The sequence below is a fragment of the Microcaecilia unicolor genome, chromosome 11 (assembly GCF_901765095.1).
Source record: "Microcaecilia unicolor chromosome 11, aMicUni1.1, whole genome shotgun sequence".
In the NCBI taxonomy this organism is placed as follows: domain Eukaryota; kingdom Metazoa; phylum Chordata; class Amphibia; order Gymnophiona; family Siphonopidae; genus Microcaecilia; species Microcaecilia unicolor.
The window spans coordinates 43379973-43400222 of NC_044041.1; the positions used below are offsets into that span (position 1 = coordinate 43379973).

At 44.6% G+C, this 20250-nt stretch overlaps 1 protein-coding gene across 1 annotated transcript in view; it reads left to right on the plus strand.

Annotated features, from left to right (window-relative positions):
- The window catches only part of AACS (acetoacetyl-CoA synthetase), a 138314-nt gene that overhangs the window by 71160 nt on the left and 46904 nt on the right, over positions 1 to 20250 (plus strand). Inside the window, exons 7-9 of the mRNA XM_030219363.1 lie at positions 771 to 852; positions 10107 to 10257; positions 13610 to 13694. Coding sequence (XP_030075223.1) covers positions 771 to 852; positions 10107 to 10257; positions 13610 to 13694 — 318 coding nt within the window. The remainder of the gene's footprint in view (positions 1 to 770; positions 853 to 10106; positions 10258 to 13609; positions 13695 to 20250) is intronic.

Genomic DNA, 20250 nt, shown 5'->3' on the forward strand with positions numbered 1-20250 from the left:
GATAGGGTAAGGTTGGAACGCAGAGAAGAGATACTGAACATGGTGGGAGAATAGGGACTGGAACCCAGAGGGAAGACATTGTGCAGGATGGATAAGGATGAAGAGGGATAATGGACATAGAGAGAGAGAGTAGAAATGCAAAAGGACAGGAGACCCTGATGAGAGTTAAGAAAAGGAAAAAAAAAACCCAAAACCAACAAAATCAGGAGCCACTGGGACCAACACAATGCTCAGACAACAAAGGTAGAAAAAAAAGTATATTTTGTTCCTGAATTTATTAATTGTAATATCAGCTTTGGGAAATATTTATCTCCGACATCTTGGATTTCAATTTCTATTATAACAGTTTTTTTTATATAGGTGTGGAATGTGTTTGTTTTTTGCAGGATTTGTTTGATGGAGCTCTGAAAGGGTTCTACCCCTCCCCCCACCCCATGTCTCTTGGGAGAGATGGTATTATAGAAGGCCCATCTCGGTTTTTCTGCCCAGGGCCCATTCAGATCTAGCTATGCCATTAAACAGTAACAAAGGTTGTAAGCTGCCAGGGGATGAGCATGTTACTTTGAATTGTCTGTTTAAAACTGGAGATAATGATTTGAGACCTGCATTCTGTAGTGTTACCCAGTGGCTGATGCACATTCTGGGTTCTGTTTTCATGGGCGAGATGTTGCAGAAAGTCACCACTTGAATCACTGGTCTGCATTGTTCATGGTCTGTCACTAGAAATGGGTGATATTTTTGAACTGCTTGACTTTTTCCCTTTCTTCAAGGGCTGCCGGATTTAAAGAAAGTGGTGGTGATCCCGTACATTAATCCAAGAGAAACAATAGATATTTCCAAAATTCAGAACAGGTAAGCTTTTGTGTTCAGCTCTCCTAGCTTCCCTTCACTTCGTGAGAGTGTAACTGGCTTTATGAAATGCATTTCCTCATTTTCTGAATGCCCTGACCACCTCGGTTCTCACTTCTTTACTTTTGAGGTTTTCACATGTTGCTTTGCTTTAGTTGCCTGGGATACATTATCTTTTGTCATAAAAAAAGGGATACTTTTGCAGGCCATTTGATAATGTCAGTGTGTGATACGTGCAAAACATTAGGGGTCCTTTTTACTAAGCGGCAGTAAGCCCAATGCAGGTTTACTGCTCGCTAGACAGGAAGTACCGCTGGGTTACCGCAGCAGCTCGAAGGTACTTCCCACCCCTAGCGTGCCATCAATTCCGGCGCTACAATAATGTATTTATTTTTGTAGTGCCGGAGTGTATCCGGCAGTAATCAGGCAGTGCCTCAGGCTGCCCAGTTACTGCCAGGTTAACGCGGGAGCCCTTACAGCCACCTCAAGGGCTCCCCCTCCCCGCCCCCGAAATGGCCACGTGGCAAGTGCTTTACTCGCCGCATGGCCATTTCCTGCAGTAAATCAAGACTTCCCTTTTACCAGCTGCAGTAAAAGGGGGCATCTGTGCGCGTGTAAAACACGCATTGATGCCAGTGCCGGCCCCCTTTTGCCGCAGCTTGGTAAAAGGGGCCCTTAATGGGGGAGCACTTGTTGCCTCCTATTTAGGAGGTGCAAAATGCTGCACATTTACCCTGCATTATTCTATTAGTGCACGCTAGCTGGATAATCTCAGACAGCTTGAAAATCCTCTGCGTTACAGTGGACTGCAACTTAACACTAGAGAGCCAAGTGACATCCTCAACAAAGAAAATGTTCCACTCAATGTGGAAACTCAAACGCGTGAAGCAATTCTTCCCGAGGGGAACATTTCGCAACCTGATACAATCAATGGTACTAAGCCATTTAGACTACTGCAATGGAATTTATGTGGGATGCAAAGAACAAAACTTAAGGAAACTTCAGACCGCTCAAAACACGGCAGCTAGGCTTATCTTTGGAAAAACGCGATTTGAAAGTGCAAAACCCCTTCGCGAAAAACTACACTGGCTCCCAATCAAAGAACGCATTGCTTTCAAAATCTGCATTCTGGTTCACAAAATTATCTACTGTGAAGCTCTGGGATACATGACAGACTTGATCGACCTACCAACTAGAAACACATCCGAATCAACACAAACTTACCTAAACCTGCACTACCCAAGCTGCAAAGGACTCAAATACAAATCAGCTTGCGCGTCCAGTTTTTCCTACATAAGCACACAACTGTGGAACGCATTACCAAAAGCCTTGAAACTATGAACGACAACCTAAACTTCCGGAAAACACTAAAATCTAACCTGTTTAAAAAGGCATACCCTACCGATCCAACATAAATGCCTGATCTCTGCAACACAACAAAACTAAAGAACGTAATGGACATAACACAACTCTTCCATTGTACGATTCCCTAGTGTGGCTGTGCCACATGAACTTTATCTTACCACAACATCACTTTGTATTTCTTCACACCGGAGTCTGCAAACGTCTCTCTGGGACTATGTAAGCCACATTGAGCCTACAAATAGGTGGGAAAATGTGGGATATAAATGTAACAAATAATAATAATAATGAGGAAATGCGCTCTCTCCACCCATGAAACGCCCCCTCCTAAAAATATTTTTCTAAAATAGGTAACAACTAGGACACTATGCACTAAACAGGTCAAATACTGCAAAACACTTTTTTTTTTTTTTTTTTTTTTTTAAAATGAATTTTTGGCATGAGCTAACAATGTATTGAGGGCTTAATACTCAGATATTCAGTGCCAGGGCTGCGCATGCCGCAGTTTGAATATCTGGAGTTAGTTCAGCCCATGGCTGGAAGCAGTAGCGTAGCCAGGTTGAGGGCGCGGGGAGAGCGGAGATCGGACTGCTGACGGCACCGGTGCATATTTTAAAACGCGACAGATTGCTTGAAAAATGGGAGCTGTCGGAAGTCTGTTTGGGGGAGCGGCCGCTCCCCTGGCAACCACCTAGCCACGCCTCTGGCTGGGAGTGGGCTGAATATTACCCCTCTTTTGCTTTTAAATTCTTGTCAATTCCTTTGTCATCTGAGCACTTGAAACAATTTGAAAGGCAAGCATTTTGGACTTGGACCTTGGATTTAGCACACACCTTTTTCCTTAATAGCTCACATTCCGGTACAGTAGGTATTTCCCTGCTCCAGAGTTTTTACAGTCTAAGTTTGTGCTTGAGACAATGGAGAGTTAAGTGACTTATCCAAAATCACAAGGAGCTGCAGTGGGACTTGATCCCTGTCCTCCTTGGTTCTTACCCACTTTGTGAGATTCAAGGGGGATTGTGGGGCCAGCATAATTTGGAAAAGGCGCTGTGTTCCCGCTAGAGTTATCGTCTTTATGTTGGTAATTAAAGTGAAATTATAAGAGGTACTGATCGCAAATTTAGATTTGATTGCTCATTTTTATTATCATCATCTTTATGCTGGTAATTAAAATGAAATTATGAGAGGTGCTGATCACAGATTTAGATTTGATTGCTTGCCTTTCCAAATGGGACTTCAGGGCAAAGTACAAATTGTTCCAGAAGTCTTATGACCGTTGGGCCCATTTTCTCTCTTTATGGGGTAATTTTGATAATGGACGTGTGAGTAAAGGCTTTTTATAAAATCACCTCAAGGTAAGCATGGTGACCAGAAGGCACGTTATTATATGTAACCCACATTCAGACATGTTTTTTGGTAGAGTTTGGGAGAAGTGTCGTTTATAAAGTACATGGTTTCGGTTTAGTCATGATGTGTGCTGCTTTGGCCTCTATGTATATTTTTAAGCTAGAAATCGGTGCCTACTTAGCCTTCTCACAGTGGTGTAGCCAGACATGCTATAAGAAGTCTGGAGGAGATTCCCTGGAAGTGGAGAGAGAAGGATCCCTCTAAAAACCAAGAAGATACCTTTCTAGACAGTTTGACTGTGAGTCATTTGTTTTACCATTGTTTTACGCCAAAGGTCTATAGACCCTTGAGGCAGGCTTTTGTGGCCGAAACACGATTTGTTTCGAGTCATTTTATTGATTTAAATAAAGACCTTGTTTGGGAAACACCATTTGTGAGAGGACCTTTTTTTTGGATCCACTGTTTGTACGTTTGACTTCCGTTTCTCCTGTGGAGAGATCACCTTCTGTGGGTGTATGCTATAAGAATAGCCATACTGGGTCAGACCAGTGTTCATCTAGCCCAATTTCTTGCTTCCAGTAATGGCCAATCAGGTCAGAAGTACCTGGCAGAAACCTAGTTAGTAGCTTCGTTCCATGCTGTTAATCCCAGGGCAAACAGTGACTTCCCCCATGTCCAACTCAATAACAGAGTATGGATTTTTCCTCAAGGAACTTGTCCAAACCTTTTAAACCCGGATATGCTAACCACCGTTACCACATCCTCTGGCAAACGAGTTCCAGAGCTGAACTATTCTTTGAGTGAAAAAATATTTCCTTTTATTTGTTTTAAAAATATTTCCATTCAATTTTATTGAGTGTCCCCTTGTCTTTTTGTATTTTTTAAATGAGTAAATAATCGATTCACCTCCACCTCTCCACACAGGATTTTGTAGACCTCAATCATATGCCCCCTCAGCCATCTCTTTTCCAAGTTGAAGAGCCCTAACTTCTTTAGCCTTTCCAATGTTGGGTGTGCCTGAGCCAAATATGGGGTAGTGGAGGATGACGTTCATTTCTCAAGATCACAAGATGTGTCATCAGACTGCCAAATTACCCAGTTCCAGGAGGGAGATTTTTTTTGACCGGTGCTGAGTTTGAACTTCTTGCCAAAGCAGTGTGGTATTTGTAGTCTTTTAATTCTACTCATTGAAATTAGGTCCCATAATGCATCAAGATAGGCTGCTAAAAATACAGGGCTGGCTTAAAATCAGCCTTCTGGGACTGGCTAGCATGGCTGCTCTGTCAGTGTGTGCAGTGGACCTCGACCCTGGTTTCTCTGGTTCTTAGCACAGGCTGCATCTCCACACCTCCCTCAGTACAGCTGTGCTTGGACTAGGTTGTGAATCAGCTAGATACCTATACAGTGGCATATACCTTAAAATTGTCTCTGTTGCAGTGTTCACCCAGGCAGTGGTGTTTGTAGGCTGTCTGCGGCCTGCACCAGGACTGCCTCTGAACTGTCCCACCCCTTCTGATGCAAATTCCTGTTTTGTGAAGGGCGGGACAGTTCAAAAAGGACTGCCTCTACTACTACTACTTATCATTTATATTGCGCTACAAGGCATACGCAGCGCTGTACACCATACACAAAGACAGTCCCTGCTCAAAGATCTTACAATCTAGATAAGACAGTACACAGAACAATTAAGGGTAAGGGAATAGAGAGGTGAGGATAAGGGTCAGGGCAAGTAAGTTAGGAGTCAAAAGCAGTGGTAAAGAAGTGGGTTTTGAGTTTTGATTTGAAAACGGCCAAAGACAGGGCTAGACATACAGGCTCGGGAAGTCTATTCCAGGCGTGCAGTGCAGCGAGATAAAAGGAACGGAGTCTTGAATTAGCAGTAGAGGAGAAAGGGACGGATAAGAGAGATTTATCTACAGAACGGAGTACTCGAGGGGGGATGTAGGGGGAGACAAGAGTGGAGAGGTACTGGGGAGCATGTAAATAATTAGATCTGCCTCTCCCGTTTGGGCAGCGGAAGCCAGGGGCTCTCTCTAGTAAATAATTTGCGTGTTCCCACCAATTACTCTGACCTCATACTCCCCCAGACTGCTCTTACACAGTCCAGGAATTAATGAACTCCATAATCAGTAGGACTCGCTGGGATATAAGAAGATAGTTTATTTCAATCTTACCAATAGCAGTACAGGGAAATCAGGTATTCGTATGGTTTGAACAGCAGTCCACGGCACATCCTCTCTCTCTCTGACCTTCTGGAGTCTTCTGATCTAATACCCTTCTGACTCCCATTTTTATACTATTTTCACCCTATTCATTTCAATGGACCCCAGCTTTGTCACCAGGGTTCTTGGACCTTATCAGTTGATCAAAATGACTTCACATACTATCAAGCTCTAAGTATAAACAAGATATGCTTGGAGCACATCTTATTAGATGACTTTGCATGTTCCCCAAACTCTCCCCTAGCCCCCTCCTTTGGATGTTCTCACCCGGGGTGCAGCTGACCCAGTACTATCTCTACACAACCATAGCAACTCTTGCTCGTGACGTCTTTTAGGTGCCAGTCTCCTCATTATCTACAGAGTAGATTCCCTCCACCCTCTGTCAGCTCTCTGAGCACGTACTTTAGCATTTGCTACAGTAAAATGTAACTGTGTCAAAGGTGATCTCTGATTTCTACAAGCTAGCTCTCTTTTGTATCAGAGATGATTTTGATTTTAAGAAGCCTAGCTCTTATTATGAGCCATTGGCCTGTATTTTACTGAGAGCAAGGGCTAGCATAACTCTTCAAGTGGCAGAGTGAATGCACTTATAGGTCAATAAGAGAAGTTTGAATTGAATACGGAAATGGATAGGGAGCCAGTGAAGTGACTTAAGGAGAGGGCTAATGTGGGCATAGCGACTTTGGTGGAAAATGAGTCGCGCAGCAGAGTTTTGGATTGATTGAAGAGGAGAGAGATGGCTAAGAGGGAGGCCGGTGAGAAGTAAGTTACAATAATCAAGATGAGAGGTGATAAGAGCGTGGATAAGGGTTCTGGTGGAGTGCTCAGAGATGAAGGGATGGATTTTACTGATGTTATAGAGAAAGAAACGACAGGTTTTGGCAATCTGTTGAATGTGAGCAGAGAAGGAGAGAGAGGAGTCCAAGATGACCCCAAGGTTACGAGCTGATGAGACAGGGAGAATGAGAGTGCCATCCTGCAAAATAGAGAAAGGGGGGAGAGGAGAGGTAGGTTTTGGGGGAAAGATGAGAAGCTCAGTTTTGGCCATGTTAAGTTTGAGATGTCATTGAGACATCCAGGCAGTGATATCAGATAGGCAGGCTGAAACTTTGGTCTGGATGCTGGTTGAGATTTTGGGGGTAGAGAGGTAAATTTGGGAGTCATCAGCATAGAGATGGTATTGAAAGCCATGGGATGATATCAGAGAACCAAGGGAAGAAGTGTAGATGGAGAACAGGAGAGGACCGAGAACAGAACCCTGAGGTACACTGATTGATAGTGGGATAGAAGTGGAAGAGGAGAATAACATATATTTTGGGTCCAAGATGGCGGCGGTCTAAGAAGCGGCAACAGACGCGTTTACGAGGCTGTACCGACTTTCGCTGAAACGAGCACCTTACCTATCTGAGTGATGGGGAAAAGGAGAGGCAAGGTTCGGGAGGCTCCCCTTGTCCCGAGCGGAGTGCTCAGGCTCCAACAGACGACGTTGGATCAGTTTCGTATCGCTCCTGGTCCCATGGCGGCATCGTCTACTTCTGCCGGAGTCAGCATTTTGACGCTGAACAGCAGTATGGACGGGGCTTCCCTGAGCCCCGTCGAGCGTGCAGCGCCACCCCAACCCGGAAGGGAAACTCTTCCTGTGAGCCCTGATGACTTGGACCGAAGTGGTATGCAGAGTGTTCAGGGAGGGAGCATACAGGAGAGAAGAACTGGAGCTGACAGCCTGGGAGAGTCGGAACAAACAACAACTCACAGAGTTTTGTCAAAAACAGTGAGTATTTTGAAACAGGCTGTTAAAGCCCCTCAACCGGATGTTTTAATGGGGAAGCTAGTGAAACCTGCTGTAGTGACGCTTGAGTCACTTTAGGACTTGACTTTTACCACTCAAACTGCTTTACAAACTTTGATTTCTCGGAATACAGAGACAATTAGAGCATTATCTGAGACTGCGTTAAATCAGTTTCAAATTAATGACTCTCAGGCCTTGGAAGTCAAAAGGCTGACTGAAAGAACTGGAAAACTTGAACTTTTTGAACAGATTTCAATTAAGGAGAAAAACTTTACTTTAAGACGACTTGAGTATTTGGAGAATCAGTCCAAAAGATTGACTCTTCGATTTATAAATTTTCCCAGATTGCCTTTGATTTCTCCTATTCAAATGGTTAAATTTTTAGTTGAGATCCTAGGAATGCAAGAGACATCATTGCCTACAATAACTAGAGCCTTTTATCTTCAGTTGGATGTTACCTGTATAGGGGCAATGAATTTGACTACATTTCTAGAAACATCTCTTGAAGTAATTACACAGAGAACAACTTTACTTGTAACATTTGCTTTAGAAATTGATAGAGACGCAGTACTTAAACTTTCGTTAAGGCATCTAGATTCAGATTTTTTGGGTTCAAAGATAAGAGTTTTTCCAGATCTCTCCAGGGAAACACAGAGGAGACGTAAGAGGTTCCTACTGCTGCGGTCTAGAACAGTAGCAGTGGGAGCTGACTTTCTTCTGAGGTTTCTCTGTATCTGTAGAGTGATATTTCAATCTAAACAATATCAATTCTTTGACCCAAAACAGCTGGAAGAATTTCTAATAAGCAAAGAAGAGATTAGAGTACAGGTCTAGTCCCATATGGAATACTGTAAGAGCAGGTTAGAGGCAACCACCTGAGATAGACGCTTCTTTTGATTTATCGTTTTAAGATGGCTTAATTGTAAGTAAGAATATTCTTTTTCCTTATCTTGGATCATTTACCTTAAGGAATGTTGTGGCCGATAGTAAGTGGAAATGGAGGAATAAGTTGTATTTCCATATTTTAAATAATTTTTTCTTTTTGTGTATTAACACTCATAAAAGAGTATTATGTTTGTTAAAAGCTAATAAATAAAGATTTAAAAAAAAATAACACATAAAGAAGTGGAAGAGGATCCATCAGAGTGTACACTAAAGGTGCGAAGCGAGAGGTAGGAGGAGAACCAGGAAAGAACAGAGCCCTGGAATCCAAATGAAGACAGCGTATCAAGGAGTAGGCTGTGATCAACAGTGTCAAAAGCGGCGATCGAGAAGGATGAGGATAGAATAGAGACCTTTTTGGCCAGGAACAGGTTGTTGGAAACTTTAGTGAGTGCAGTTTCAGTTGAATGAAGAGGGCGAAAGCCAGATTGGAGTGGGTCAAGAACAGCATGAGATGAGAGAAAGTCAAGACAGCGGCGGTGAACGGCGCGTTCAAGTAACTTGGAAAGGAAGGGGAGGAGGAAGATGGGTCAATAGTTGGAAGGACAGGTAGGGTCAAGTGAAGGCTTCTTCAGGAGCGGTGTGACCAAAGCATGTTTGAAGGCATCAGGAACGGCCGCAGTGGAAAGAGAGAGATTGAGGATATGACAGATAAAAGGGGTGAGAGTAGGAGAGATGGTGTTAAGAAGGTGGGTAGGACTGGGATCAGTGGAACAGGTAGTTCGTTTTGAGGAGGATAGAAGATGTGATGTTTCTTCATCAGTGACCTCAGGAAAGGAGGAAAAGGACGGAGGGGTTGAGGAAATAGGGGAACGGACAAGGGGAGGGACAAAGGAACCATCCTGCCCCTTCTGATGCAACTTCCTGTTTGTGAAGAGCGGGTCGGTTCAAAAAGGAAGTCCTGGTGCAGCAGGCAGCCTATAAGTGCCAGTGCTCGGGTGAACACCAAACTTGCCAGGGTTGCGGTTAAGCCGCCGAATTGGGCGGCTTTTCAGAAATGGCTGCGGGGAATTTTCTAATTGTGTGGGTTGCGGGGATTTGGGCGGGTTTTCGAGTGGCCACAGTGCGGGATTGGGTGGGTTTTCGCGGCCGCCGATTGGCCGGTTTTCCCGCTGCCGGGGCTTCTATTGGTCCAATTTGGTCCAATAGAAGCCTTTCAGGGGCGGGGTTGACGTCAGGGGTGACGGGGGCGGGGCTAGTGATGTGGGAGGCGGGGTTAGTGACGCATGAGGCGGGGTTAGGTGACGCAGGGGCGGGGTTCGGTGACGCGGGAGACGGGGGTTGGCTGCGGGTGGTTTTTGGGCGGGTTTACAGCTGGTTTTGGGCTGGGAAAATTTTTCCCAGCTGACAATCTTGGTGAACACTGCAGCAGAGATGTTTTTAAGGTATGGTGGGGAGGGGGGGAATCCTAGCTACGCCACTGTACTTATATGCTGTAACTTTCCATTAAAAATGTGTACACATATGTTGGTGAAAAGGTCCCTTGGTTTTTAAGTGAAACCCATATTTCTTAAAAAAAAACAAACAAAAAAAACCCTTTTAGAAAGGTTTTTATATGTTGCAGTTAATTCCTCTTTTTCTTTAATTTCCTCCAGTGTATTTCTGGCTGATTTTCTTGCACCTGGGAAGGAAGGAGACCAGCTACCACAGCTGGAGTTTGAACAGCTGCCCTTTAATCACCCCCTCTTTATCATGTACTCCTCAGGAACCACAGGAGCCCCAAAGTGCATGGTTCATTCAGCAGGGGTAAGTCTCCAATCCTTAAGGTTTGTCTTGGACGCTGCCAAGACAGAAGAGAACCAGAAACATGTTAAATTTGTGACTAAACTGCATTCATGCATAAAAAATATATGTGCATACTGTTCCCACCAACAGCTAATTCTTAAAAACAAAAGGATTGGTATAATTCAGTTGGGGAAAAATACCCTAGGGAATTTGTGATAACATTTCAGCTGCTCTTTACTATGCACATGGTTTCTGGATTCATTTGTGCACATACAGTCAAATTTTAAGAGCTTTGCACATATATTTATGCTCCTGAGAATGCATCATGCAGTCCAGGTAAAGTTCCACATGTGCAGGCTGTAAATATGTAAGTTTATCTGCACACTGGATGGGCTCTCTTATAAAAACCAATTTCTGCATGTAAAACAGTACTGTATAAGGGTCATTTAATTTTACAACAGGGCACGTAGTAAAAGTGCTATTTGCACATATTTTAAAGGTATTCTTTATAGAAAATAGGCATCTAATTTTCTTTTTAAAATACTAGGAGGTCAAGTGGCTGAGAACTTGCATGAATTTAAGGAGCCATCACTTACCCAAACCTACATTTTGCAGCTGTGTGTGTAAATAATTTTAGTTCATATTGAGGCATAGCCAGACCTCAATTTGTGAGGTGTGTGTGTGTGTGCTCATTTTGTCCCGCCTTCTCGCCGCTCTTTACCCCCGCCGCAACCCTCCATACGTGGGCTGGTGGAGGTTCCCAGACCCCGCCAGTAGAATTCTTCCATACTGCCTGCTCTGCTTTCCCACTCAATTTCACTAAAACTGAGCATGGGGGAGGGGGAAAGCAGGACAGGCAGTGAGGTGTCAAATATTGCAGCAGGAAAGATTCTGCTGTCAGGAATTGGGGACCCCTGCCAGCCAAACCAGCAGACCTCGGGAAGCCTGAATCCAAATTTGGGGCCCAGGCCCTCAAGGCCTCCCTTGGTTATGCTCGCTGCAGGAAAAATTCTGCTGGTGGGAATTGGGGACCCCTGCCAGCCAAACTAGCAGACCTCGGGGGCCTGAATCCAAATTTGGGGCCCAGGCCCCCAAGGCCCCCTTGGTTATGCTCGCTGCAGGAAAGATTCTGCTGGTGGGAATTGGGGACCTCTGCCAGCCAAACCAGCAGACCTTGAGGGCCTGAATCCAAAATTGGCCCCCCTTGGTTATGCCACTAGTTCATAATCAACGCTTGTACTTGCTCACACTGCCTGCGCTCTGCTCATGTGCATGTACAGTGAAAGTACGCACCATGCAAACTGCCTTTTCTTTTATAAGAGGCTGTATGTGCACATAAGTGACCATCTCCATTTATGAGTGTCTGTGGCAAGCAAGGCTGCTGTTTATAAAATTACCCCGTCTGTTTAGAAATGGGACACCTATGTGAAATGCCCGAAAAAGCACTGTGGTAACTTTGAGAGTTACCTGTACAAATACTGGAATTTTAAATTCCCCCATTCCAGATTGCTTAAACTTTTACCTAGATAATGAGAGGAGGAGTTGGAGGCGTCCTAGGGGTGTGGTTTATCATTTAGTAGACAATAGTAGGAGGAGCTGGAGGCATCTGGGGGGGGGGGGCGTGTTTGAGCCTGAGAAGGGGCATCCTGGGGGCGTGGTTAGATAAGCCTGCAGTTAAAAAAAAAAAATCTTTTGGTTCTTTGTCTCCATGCAGACAGTTTAAAAATGCCCCAAAGGACTTTGAGGAAAAGTTCTGAGTTAGGTTATGCAACCAAAGCTCTCATTTTCATAGAGGAATTTTTACTCTTGTAAGTTCATCCTTTTACCTTATATAGATTGATTAAATTCAGAAATTTATATTCTGCACTTTTCAAACACCAAAAGGACTAGCAGATTATATAAGAGCTTTAAAAATGAGAAGATAAAGAGATGAAATTCACAGGAGTGACAGTTGCTATTACATTAGTGAAATCTGAGTGCAGATCTGTGCCCTAGTTAAACTGTAGTTTTATGAATAATCGGGAAAATTAATTTATTACTGAAAGCCAGGGTAGCTTCTTTGTCATCGTGGAAGCTGCCAGTATAATGCTGGTGTGAAGCAAAGTCCTTCAGACAAGTTTATTTGACATTCAGGTTTGATTAGGAATGTGCACGGCAAAAATATTTGTTTTGTTTAGTTTCCTGTGTTTATAGGATTTTTTAAAATTCATTTTTTTTAAATTTTGGGCCAATGTTGTCAATGTGTATTATTTTTCAGTAGTTCTCACTATTGCAAAATAATACACACTTTTGCTCAAATTTAGGCTGATTGTTCAGCCTTTAGACATATGGAATGAAAGTATTCTGAAACTAGCCAATCCACAGTTTAATCTTGTGTCTTGTCTGTGTGTATCTGCTCTGATTGTTGCAGGCATATGCTTTAGGGGGCCGAAAAATGATTGACATGGAAACATGCCAGCAGCGGATAAAAAGCTAGGAAGGGTGCTGATCTTCTTTTGGGTTGTAGAGAGGTGTGTTAGCCGTGTTAGTCCACTCTTAAAGGTTATCAATAGAAATCAAACAAAATAAAACATGGAAAAGAAAATAAGATGATACCTTTTTTATTGGACATAACTTAATACATTTCTTGATTAGCTTTCGAAGGTTGCCCTTCTTCGTCAGATCGGAAATAAGCAAATGTGTTAGCAGGTAGTATATATGAGAGAAACATTCAAGCATTACTTTGACAGTCTGACAGAGTGGGAGGGCGGGGGTATGCATGGGGACATCAAAGCATTTCATTGATAGACAGGATGGGTGTTGGTAGGTGAGAGGAGGGTAATAAACAGAGAAATACAGCTTTATGGTTTATAATGGGTTAGAAAACCCAGATCCTTATTAAGTCCTGTTTGTTGGCTGTCAAAATATTCAATCATTCTTATTTCAAAGGTCTTACGTTCCTGTATTGTTTTAAAATTACCTTTCAGTATTCTTACTGTGAAATCACTGGTGCAGTGTTCTGGGGGCCAACACTTCACAAGACCAGAACACTGCACCAGTGATTTCACAGTAAGAATACTGAAAGGTAATTTTAAAACAATACAGGAATGTAAGACCTTTGAAATAAGAAGGGTTGTAGAGAGAGAGCAAACTGAGAATTGGAAGGAAAGGAGAAGGCAGCAGGGATTGGGAGGGGGATGGGGTATAAACTCACTTGCCTACCCTGGGCACTACATAGTTTGTTAAAACTCTGTCGCACCACAAAGTTAATGAATTGCAAAATCATGGCGTCATGTCTAGTGTGGAGCCATTTATCCAGGAGGTCTTGGTGTGAATCCTGCCACTGTTCATGCAGATCATAGCTAAACTTTTTCTGTTTTCTGGTCTTTTGCAGGGCACCTTGCTTCAGCATTTGAAGGAGCATATTTTACATGGAAACATGACCAGCAGTGACATTATCATGTATTACACAACGGCAGGTTCTTCTTCTGTGTTTATTTTTGATTCTTGTGTGTGATGGGGAGACATTTTGTGTTTTGTTTCTGCTTATTGATATGTGTCAAGTTTGGAAGCCACCGTTATTCCCTTGGATCCAAATAAAACAGAGCAAGTAGCTAAAGCAAGGGTGGGCGAGCATTTTTGCCTGAATGCCATGTTGGTGGCCTTGGCTAAATTAGGCTTACCATATTTTGTCCCCCAAAAAGGAAGACATATGCCCCGCCCCCACCACACGCCCCACCCTCGCTTCACCCCTGTCACATTTTCCCCTCCCCGTCACTCCCCTCCCCGTACCTTACTACTATCCTGGTGGTCTAGTGACCTCTTCGGGGCAGGAAAGAGCCCCCTCTTTCCTGCCCGGAGCGCTGCCCTGCATGCATCCTTTCTGTTGCTGATCTCGGCGTCGATTCAAAATGGCCGCCGAGAGTTGAAGTCTCGCGAGGTCACTTCAACTCTCGGCGGCCATTTTGAATTGGCACCGAGATCAGCAACAGGAAGGATGCATGCAGGGCAGCGTTCCGGGCAGGAAAGAGGGGGCTCTTTCCTGCCCAAAGGCGGAAGAGGTCACTAGACCACCAGGGCACTAGTAAGTAAGGGGAGGCTAGCCCGCCCGCCAGCCTGCCCGTTTGTCCAGAAATCCGGACAAATGGGCAGAGTGGCAAAACCCGCCCGGTTGCCCGGACATGTCCTCAAAAAGAGGACATGTCCTGGTAAATCCGGACATATGGTAACCCTAGGCTAAATGGCAGTCCACTCTGTGCACTGTTTGGATTTAGCTCCCACTGTGTTTAGTGGTAGCTTAAGGCATGTTACATTTAGGCACAGCAGGTGTTTCAAGGAAGGGATCCTCAGGAGCTTAGCCTAGAATGGGTGGCAGAGCTGGTGGCTGGGAGGCGGGGCTAGTGCTGGGCAGACATATACGGTCTGTGCCGGGGCTGGTGGTTGGGCGGCGGGACTAGTGTTGGGCAGACTTATACGGTCTGTGCCAGAGCTGGTGGTTGGGAGGCGGGGATAGTGCTGGGCAGACTTATACGGTCTATGCCAGAGCCGGTGGTGGGAGGCAGGGATAGTGCTGGGCAGACTTATACGGTCTGTGCCAGAGCTGGTGGTTGGGAGGCGGGATTGGTGGTTGGGAGGCGGGGATAGGGCTGGCCAGACTTATACGGTCTGTGCACTGAAGAGGACAGTACAAATAAAAAAATAGCACATATGAATTTATCTACTTGGGCAGACTGGATGGACCGTGCAGGTCTTTTTCTGCTGTCATTTACTATGTTACTCTCCCTCGAGAGCTCACAGTCTAAATTTGTACCTCTGTGGCAGATTGATATTGTCAGTGTTCTGCTTTCTTTGTTCAAATGGCGCCTCCCCTCCCACTGCCCTTGGGGTGTGTGCTTGGTCGGGATGTATGTTAGAAGTGATATGGGAAAAGTGAACATTTCTCATGTCATTTCATGTTATTTTTAACCTGAAATGACAGGGAAAAAAAGCTTATTTTGTGTTTTCCCCTCTCCCGTGTTATCAATAGTTCACCGTTTATTAATAGGCACAGTACTGTATAACAGTGCACAATAGTGAGCAATAGGGTGCACTATTGCTAACATTGCCGTCCCATGTGAGGGGAAAAATAACCCCCCCCCCCCGAATAAAACAAAACATCTGTAAATGACACGGGAAGCTAAATTTTGAGTCTGCACCACTGTTCCCTCTAAGCTGAGCAGGAGTCCTCCACCTACAGTCTGCCAGTGGGGGGTGCTGTTTAACTATCACATTTCAATAGTGAGAGACAGGCAAGCTCTGCAGGACTCCAAAGAACCTGCCTCTCCCTGGCAATTGAAAACACAATATTGAATGCTACCCCCCCCCTCCCCCAGTTTAAAAAAAAAAAATGTTCTTATAGTCTGATTTGGGAGTTTTCACTTCTAGGTCCAATGCTTCCTTCCAGTCTCTTGAGACCTTTTTGGGCCTTTTTTAATTAAAATAAAGAAGCTGCTGCATATTTTAAAGGGTATAACTTATTAGGCTGGGTATTACATAGCAGCTAAGGAGGAATTCAGTAGGGTCAGCTCTGTTTGAAATGAAATAATGGCACTGGCTCATCGAGAGCTACTACTACTACTACTTGTCATTTCTATAGCGCTACTAGACATACGCAGCGCTGTACACTTGAGCATGAAGAGACAGTCCCTGCTCGACATAGCTTACAATCTAACTGACTGTGGTGTTGACACACAACCCAATGGGTAGAGGTCTGGGGTAAACTTTGTACTGTGTTCCTACAGTACTGGAGACCAGTAAGTCCAGTCCTGTTTATGGAGATAAAATGATGCTATGGGCCATCTGTGGTGGGACGTTTGCGAATAGGAGATGCATGCTTTTTAAATTTTTTTTGTTTTTATTCTTTCCAACCCAATAGATGTTGGAAAGAATTATACAAAAGGGATTGAGAAACGTCTGAATGCCTGCCTCGGGGCAAAATAACTCTCCTAAATTTAACGGAACCAGAAGAAACTTGGCATGTGAGAAAAACCCAGCAAAACCACATTGAGTATGAAAATGGACCAAATCGGACTAGGGCTTCCAGAGAAATAAGGTCCTCCCCTCCAAAATGCATTGGGCCCAATGCATTTCTCTAAGAGAGGGAGGTCCAGTTTTGGTAGCATAGAAACTTGCATACAGTGAAACACAGCGGTTAGGGAATTCCTTCTTTCAAACTGCCTCTCCCTGTTCTCTCCAAACCTCCTGCAACTGCCCATGCCCTCCAAAAATTACCCTTGCAATTGCTCCACCACTCTATAAATTGCGTCAACCCCCAAAACAAACCCCTGCAATGTGTCCCACTCCCCAAACTACCACCACGCAAAATGCCCCATACTCAAAACAATTACTTCCATAATTACTACGACTCCACAAATTACCTACTGCAACTGCTCCACCACCCTGCAAACTGTCTCCCGCAACTGCCCTACCACTTAACAAATCAATGCATCCCAAAAACCTACCCCACGCAATTGCCTGCCACATCACAAACTGGCCCATTCCAAAACTGTCCCCTGCAATTGCCTCACCACCTCAAAAACAATCCTACCTGTAACCAGTGATGTAGGAAGGGGTGGGGCGGTCCGGCCCGGGTGCACGCCGCCGGGGGTGTTGGCGCCTCGCTGGTTCCTTTCTCTCTCTGCCCCGGAACAGGTTACTTCCTGTTCTGGGGCAGAGAGAGCAGGGAACCAACGAGACGCCGACACCCCCCAGCGGCGTGCACTTGGTGGATTGGCTCTCCCGCCCGCCCCTCACCGCCTTCCAGGTATGTTCTCGGGGGGGGGGGGGTTGCGCTCCGGAGGGGGGAGGGTGCGCTGCGCTGCACCCGGGGGGGGGGGGGGGGTGCGCAGCAGCGACCCGCCCCGGGTGTCAGCTGCCCTCGCAACGCCACTGCTTGTAACTGCTCTACTTTCCCACAAACTGCCCTTACCCCCCCCTAAAGCTGCGCCATCACTGCATAAATAACCCACCCCACAAACTGCCTCAACCCCAAAAATTACCTCCTGAAACTGCCTTATGATCCTGCAAACTGCCCCTTCCCAAAACCTTCTCTGCAACTAATGCACCACCCTGCAAACCACCCTCATCCACAGAAACTATCCCATTATTGCCCCAAAACACACACACACCTGCATGCACACATATAGGGATTGGAAAGAATTCTACGAAGCACGCTTTTCATGCTTTCCCCTCGTGGTTTTCTTTGTTTTATTTTTGTCTTTTAGTTTATACAGATTGCTAATAGCATGTACTAAAATCTGGTAGACCAACTCCTCTTCCCCCATCGGCCTGCTGATTAAACCTGTGACTTAAAGTTGTAACTAGGTCCCACTTTCTTAGGAGCTCCCTCTTTCCCAAGGACCAAGGGGGCCGATGCACAAAGGTCACCGTTAAATAAGGCAGCCATGGGTGAACATACCGAGTTGCGAACAGTTGCCGATGCACAAAGAGGATGGCATGCAAATGAGATGGCACGGAACTTTAACGGCGACCTTTGTGCATCAGCCCCTGGAAGTGCCTGCCACATGTGCAGAATAGGAGTTGTTTCCAGGACACAGGGTTGGGAGGTGGAGCTCCTGCACTCACGAAACTTCATCTTCAGGCCAAAACTTTGGAGCGCCAGAAGGAGGGGAGGGCTTCCTGCACCAGGCTTGGTGGGGGGGGGGGGGGGGGGGGGGGAGGTGATTGGGAGGCAGAAGCTGAAAGGAGAAGGGAACTGGACAGGGGATCAGCCCCAAAGTTGCCAGCATGGATAAGGAGGGCTCCTCTCCGACAGCTCCTCATCTGCTGTAAAACCTAGCAAGTTAAAGGTAGGCGTTCCTCTCTGTGCATCGCACGGAATGCTCGTTATAATACTAATGAGCTCGTAATACCTTTGCATAGTGTTATCGGTAGCTGCTACGGCAAATGGTAAAAGGGAAGCAGAACCCCTTTGTTCATTAGATGCTAAATAACATTTGCTTTAGACCAGCTACAACCAGTCTAAAGCAGATGTTGCAAGCACGGTAAGCTTTGTGCATCGGCCCCCAAATGGAGTAGTTCATGGGTTTTTTAGCAGTGAGGGTGAATGACGAGTGTGGGGCAGACTTTTAAAGAAGTAAAAAGAAAAGCAAGCAGGATTTTGGTTTTGAGAAAAGCACATTATTATTCGTGTACTGTCTGCTGGTGTTTTTTTGTAGGCTCTGGGTTGTTAAATGTGAAACATGATATTCGTTAAAATAAAAAGCCCAAATCAGCATTTCTCTTCATGGATTTTTTTTTTTTTAATGGATGTAAAACTGTAGCATTAAAGCTGTCAGTGTTCCTTTAGGCTTCAGTATATAATGCTTTTATGAAGTCTTAAATTGGTCTCTGGTGGGGATTCATGAGTCAGTACAGAAGCTGGTAAGAAGCTGTTTTGCTGTATTAGATTATACCATAAAGGGAGTTTGTTTTGTCAACTGCATTATATACTCATAGTACCCTTGTGACTTCATGGTCACATAATTAAAGAAAATGGTTTATTCTTTTCCACCGGGCATCTTAATGTCGTGTAGGGCAGTACAGCCTAAGGAGCAGAAATCATGTGCTTAGCAAATGCGTGAATAAATTCCCCAAATCTTAGCACATTCTTCATATGCTCTCAATACTGGAGCAGGCAGCCCAGGTCTCAGGTTCAAGGATCGGGGCATTAGAACTTAATGAGCTGTTGCATAAGGTTTATTGTTTTATATGGCTTTCCTGTTGAACAGATGAAATATTTGGGACTTACACAGTAGGACGCCGATTATCCAGACTATTCCTTTGCAGGGGGTGCTCTGGATAAACATAAATCCGTATAATTGGACATACCTAATTTTTATGAAGAAAACACAATCGCAGCATTGTAGGTTGACCATTTGGTTTTATTTTCAACAATAAGCTGGCAGAAAAAAGTACAAGCTTAAAGAGCAAGATTTTTCCTCTGCCGCTTCCCCGCAGCCTTTTTTCTGCTGCGTATGAGTCAGGAGGAAAAGGAAAGGGCAGGCGTTTCTCTGCTGCGTACCCGCTCCCGTTCACATCATTTCCTGCAGCAGACTGCGTGGATCATGAGGATTGGCTGGGAAGGTACTGTACTGTTGGGCGGATAACGGGGTCCATATAATTGGACATCCAGATGATCGGCGTTTGGATAATCGGCGTCGTACTGTATTAGATTCCGCCCCAACGTTGAAGCCTCATTTTAAAGAGTGTTTGTCTTAAAATAATCTTTAAATTGAAATGCTTAAGAAATCTGTGATTTCTTGAATGCTGTTAGTTTTTGTACAGTTGTTCAGGCATAGGTGTCTTTCCACTTTTTGACTACTGCGATGTGTTGTTTATGACAGTGGTTCCAAACCTGGTCCTGGAGGCACCCCAGCCAGTCGGGTATTCAGGATATCTGCAATGAATATTCAAGAGAGAGATTTGCATGCGCTGCCTCCACTGCATGCAAATATCTCTCATTAATATTCATTACGGATATCCTGAAAACCCGATTGGCTGGGGTGCCTCCAGGACCAGCTTTGAGAACCACTGATCTATGAGATTACCTAGTAGATCCCTTTTGAGTGTTGCAGGTAGCTCAGAATGCTATAGCTCGTTTAATTGTGGGTTGTTCACATTTTACGTTTATTTCCCCATTTTTGAAGCTATTACATTGGCTCCCTATCGTTTGGTGGATGATTTTTAAAGTTGCCTTGTTAATTTTTAAATTGTTGCGTGATCATTTGCCAATCTGTCTCGCAAGTACTTTGAAGATACTCCTGTGCGTACAACAAGATCCGAGAATCAGAATCTACTTGAGGTACCATTTTTTTTTTTTGCCAAGTGAGATTAAATACATATAGGGAAAAAATATTTATATGTAGATTTTATTATGAATGTTATTTTTGTAAACCACCCAGAATAGTAGATGGTGCGAGTTATAATTTTTTAAATAAATACATGAAAAGATGGACTGGGCAATAGTCATCATTGTACTATCTTTCCTATACGTCG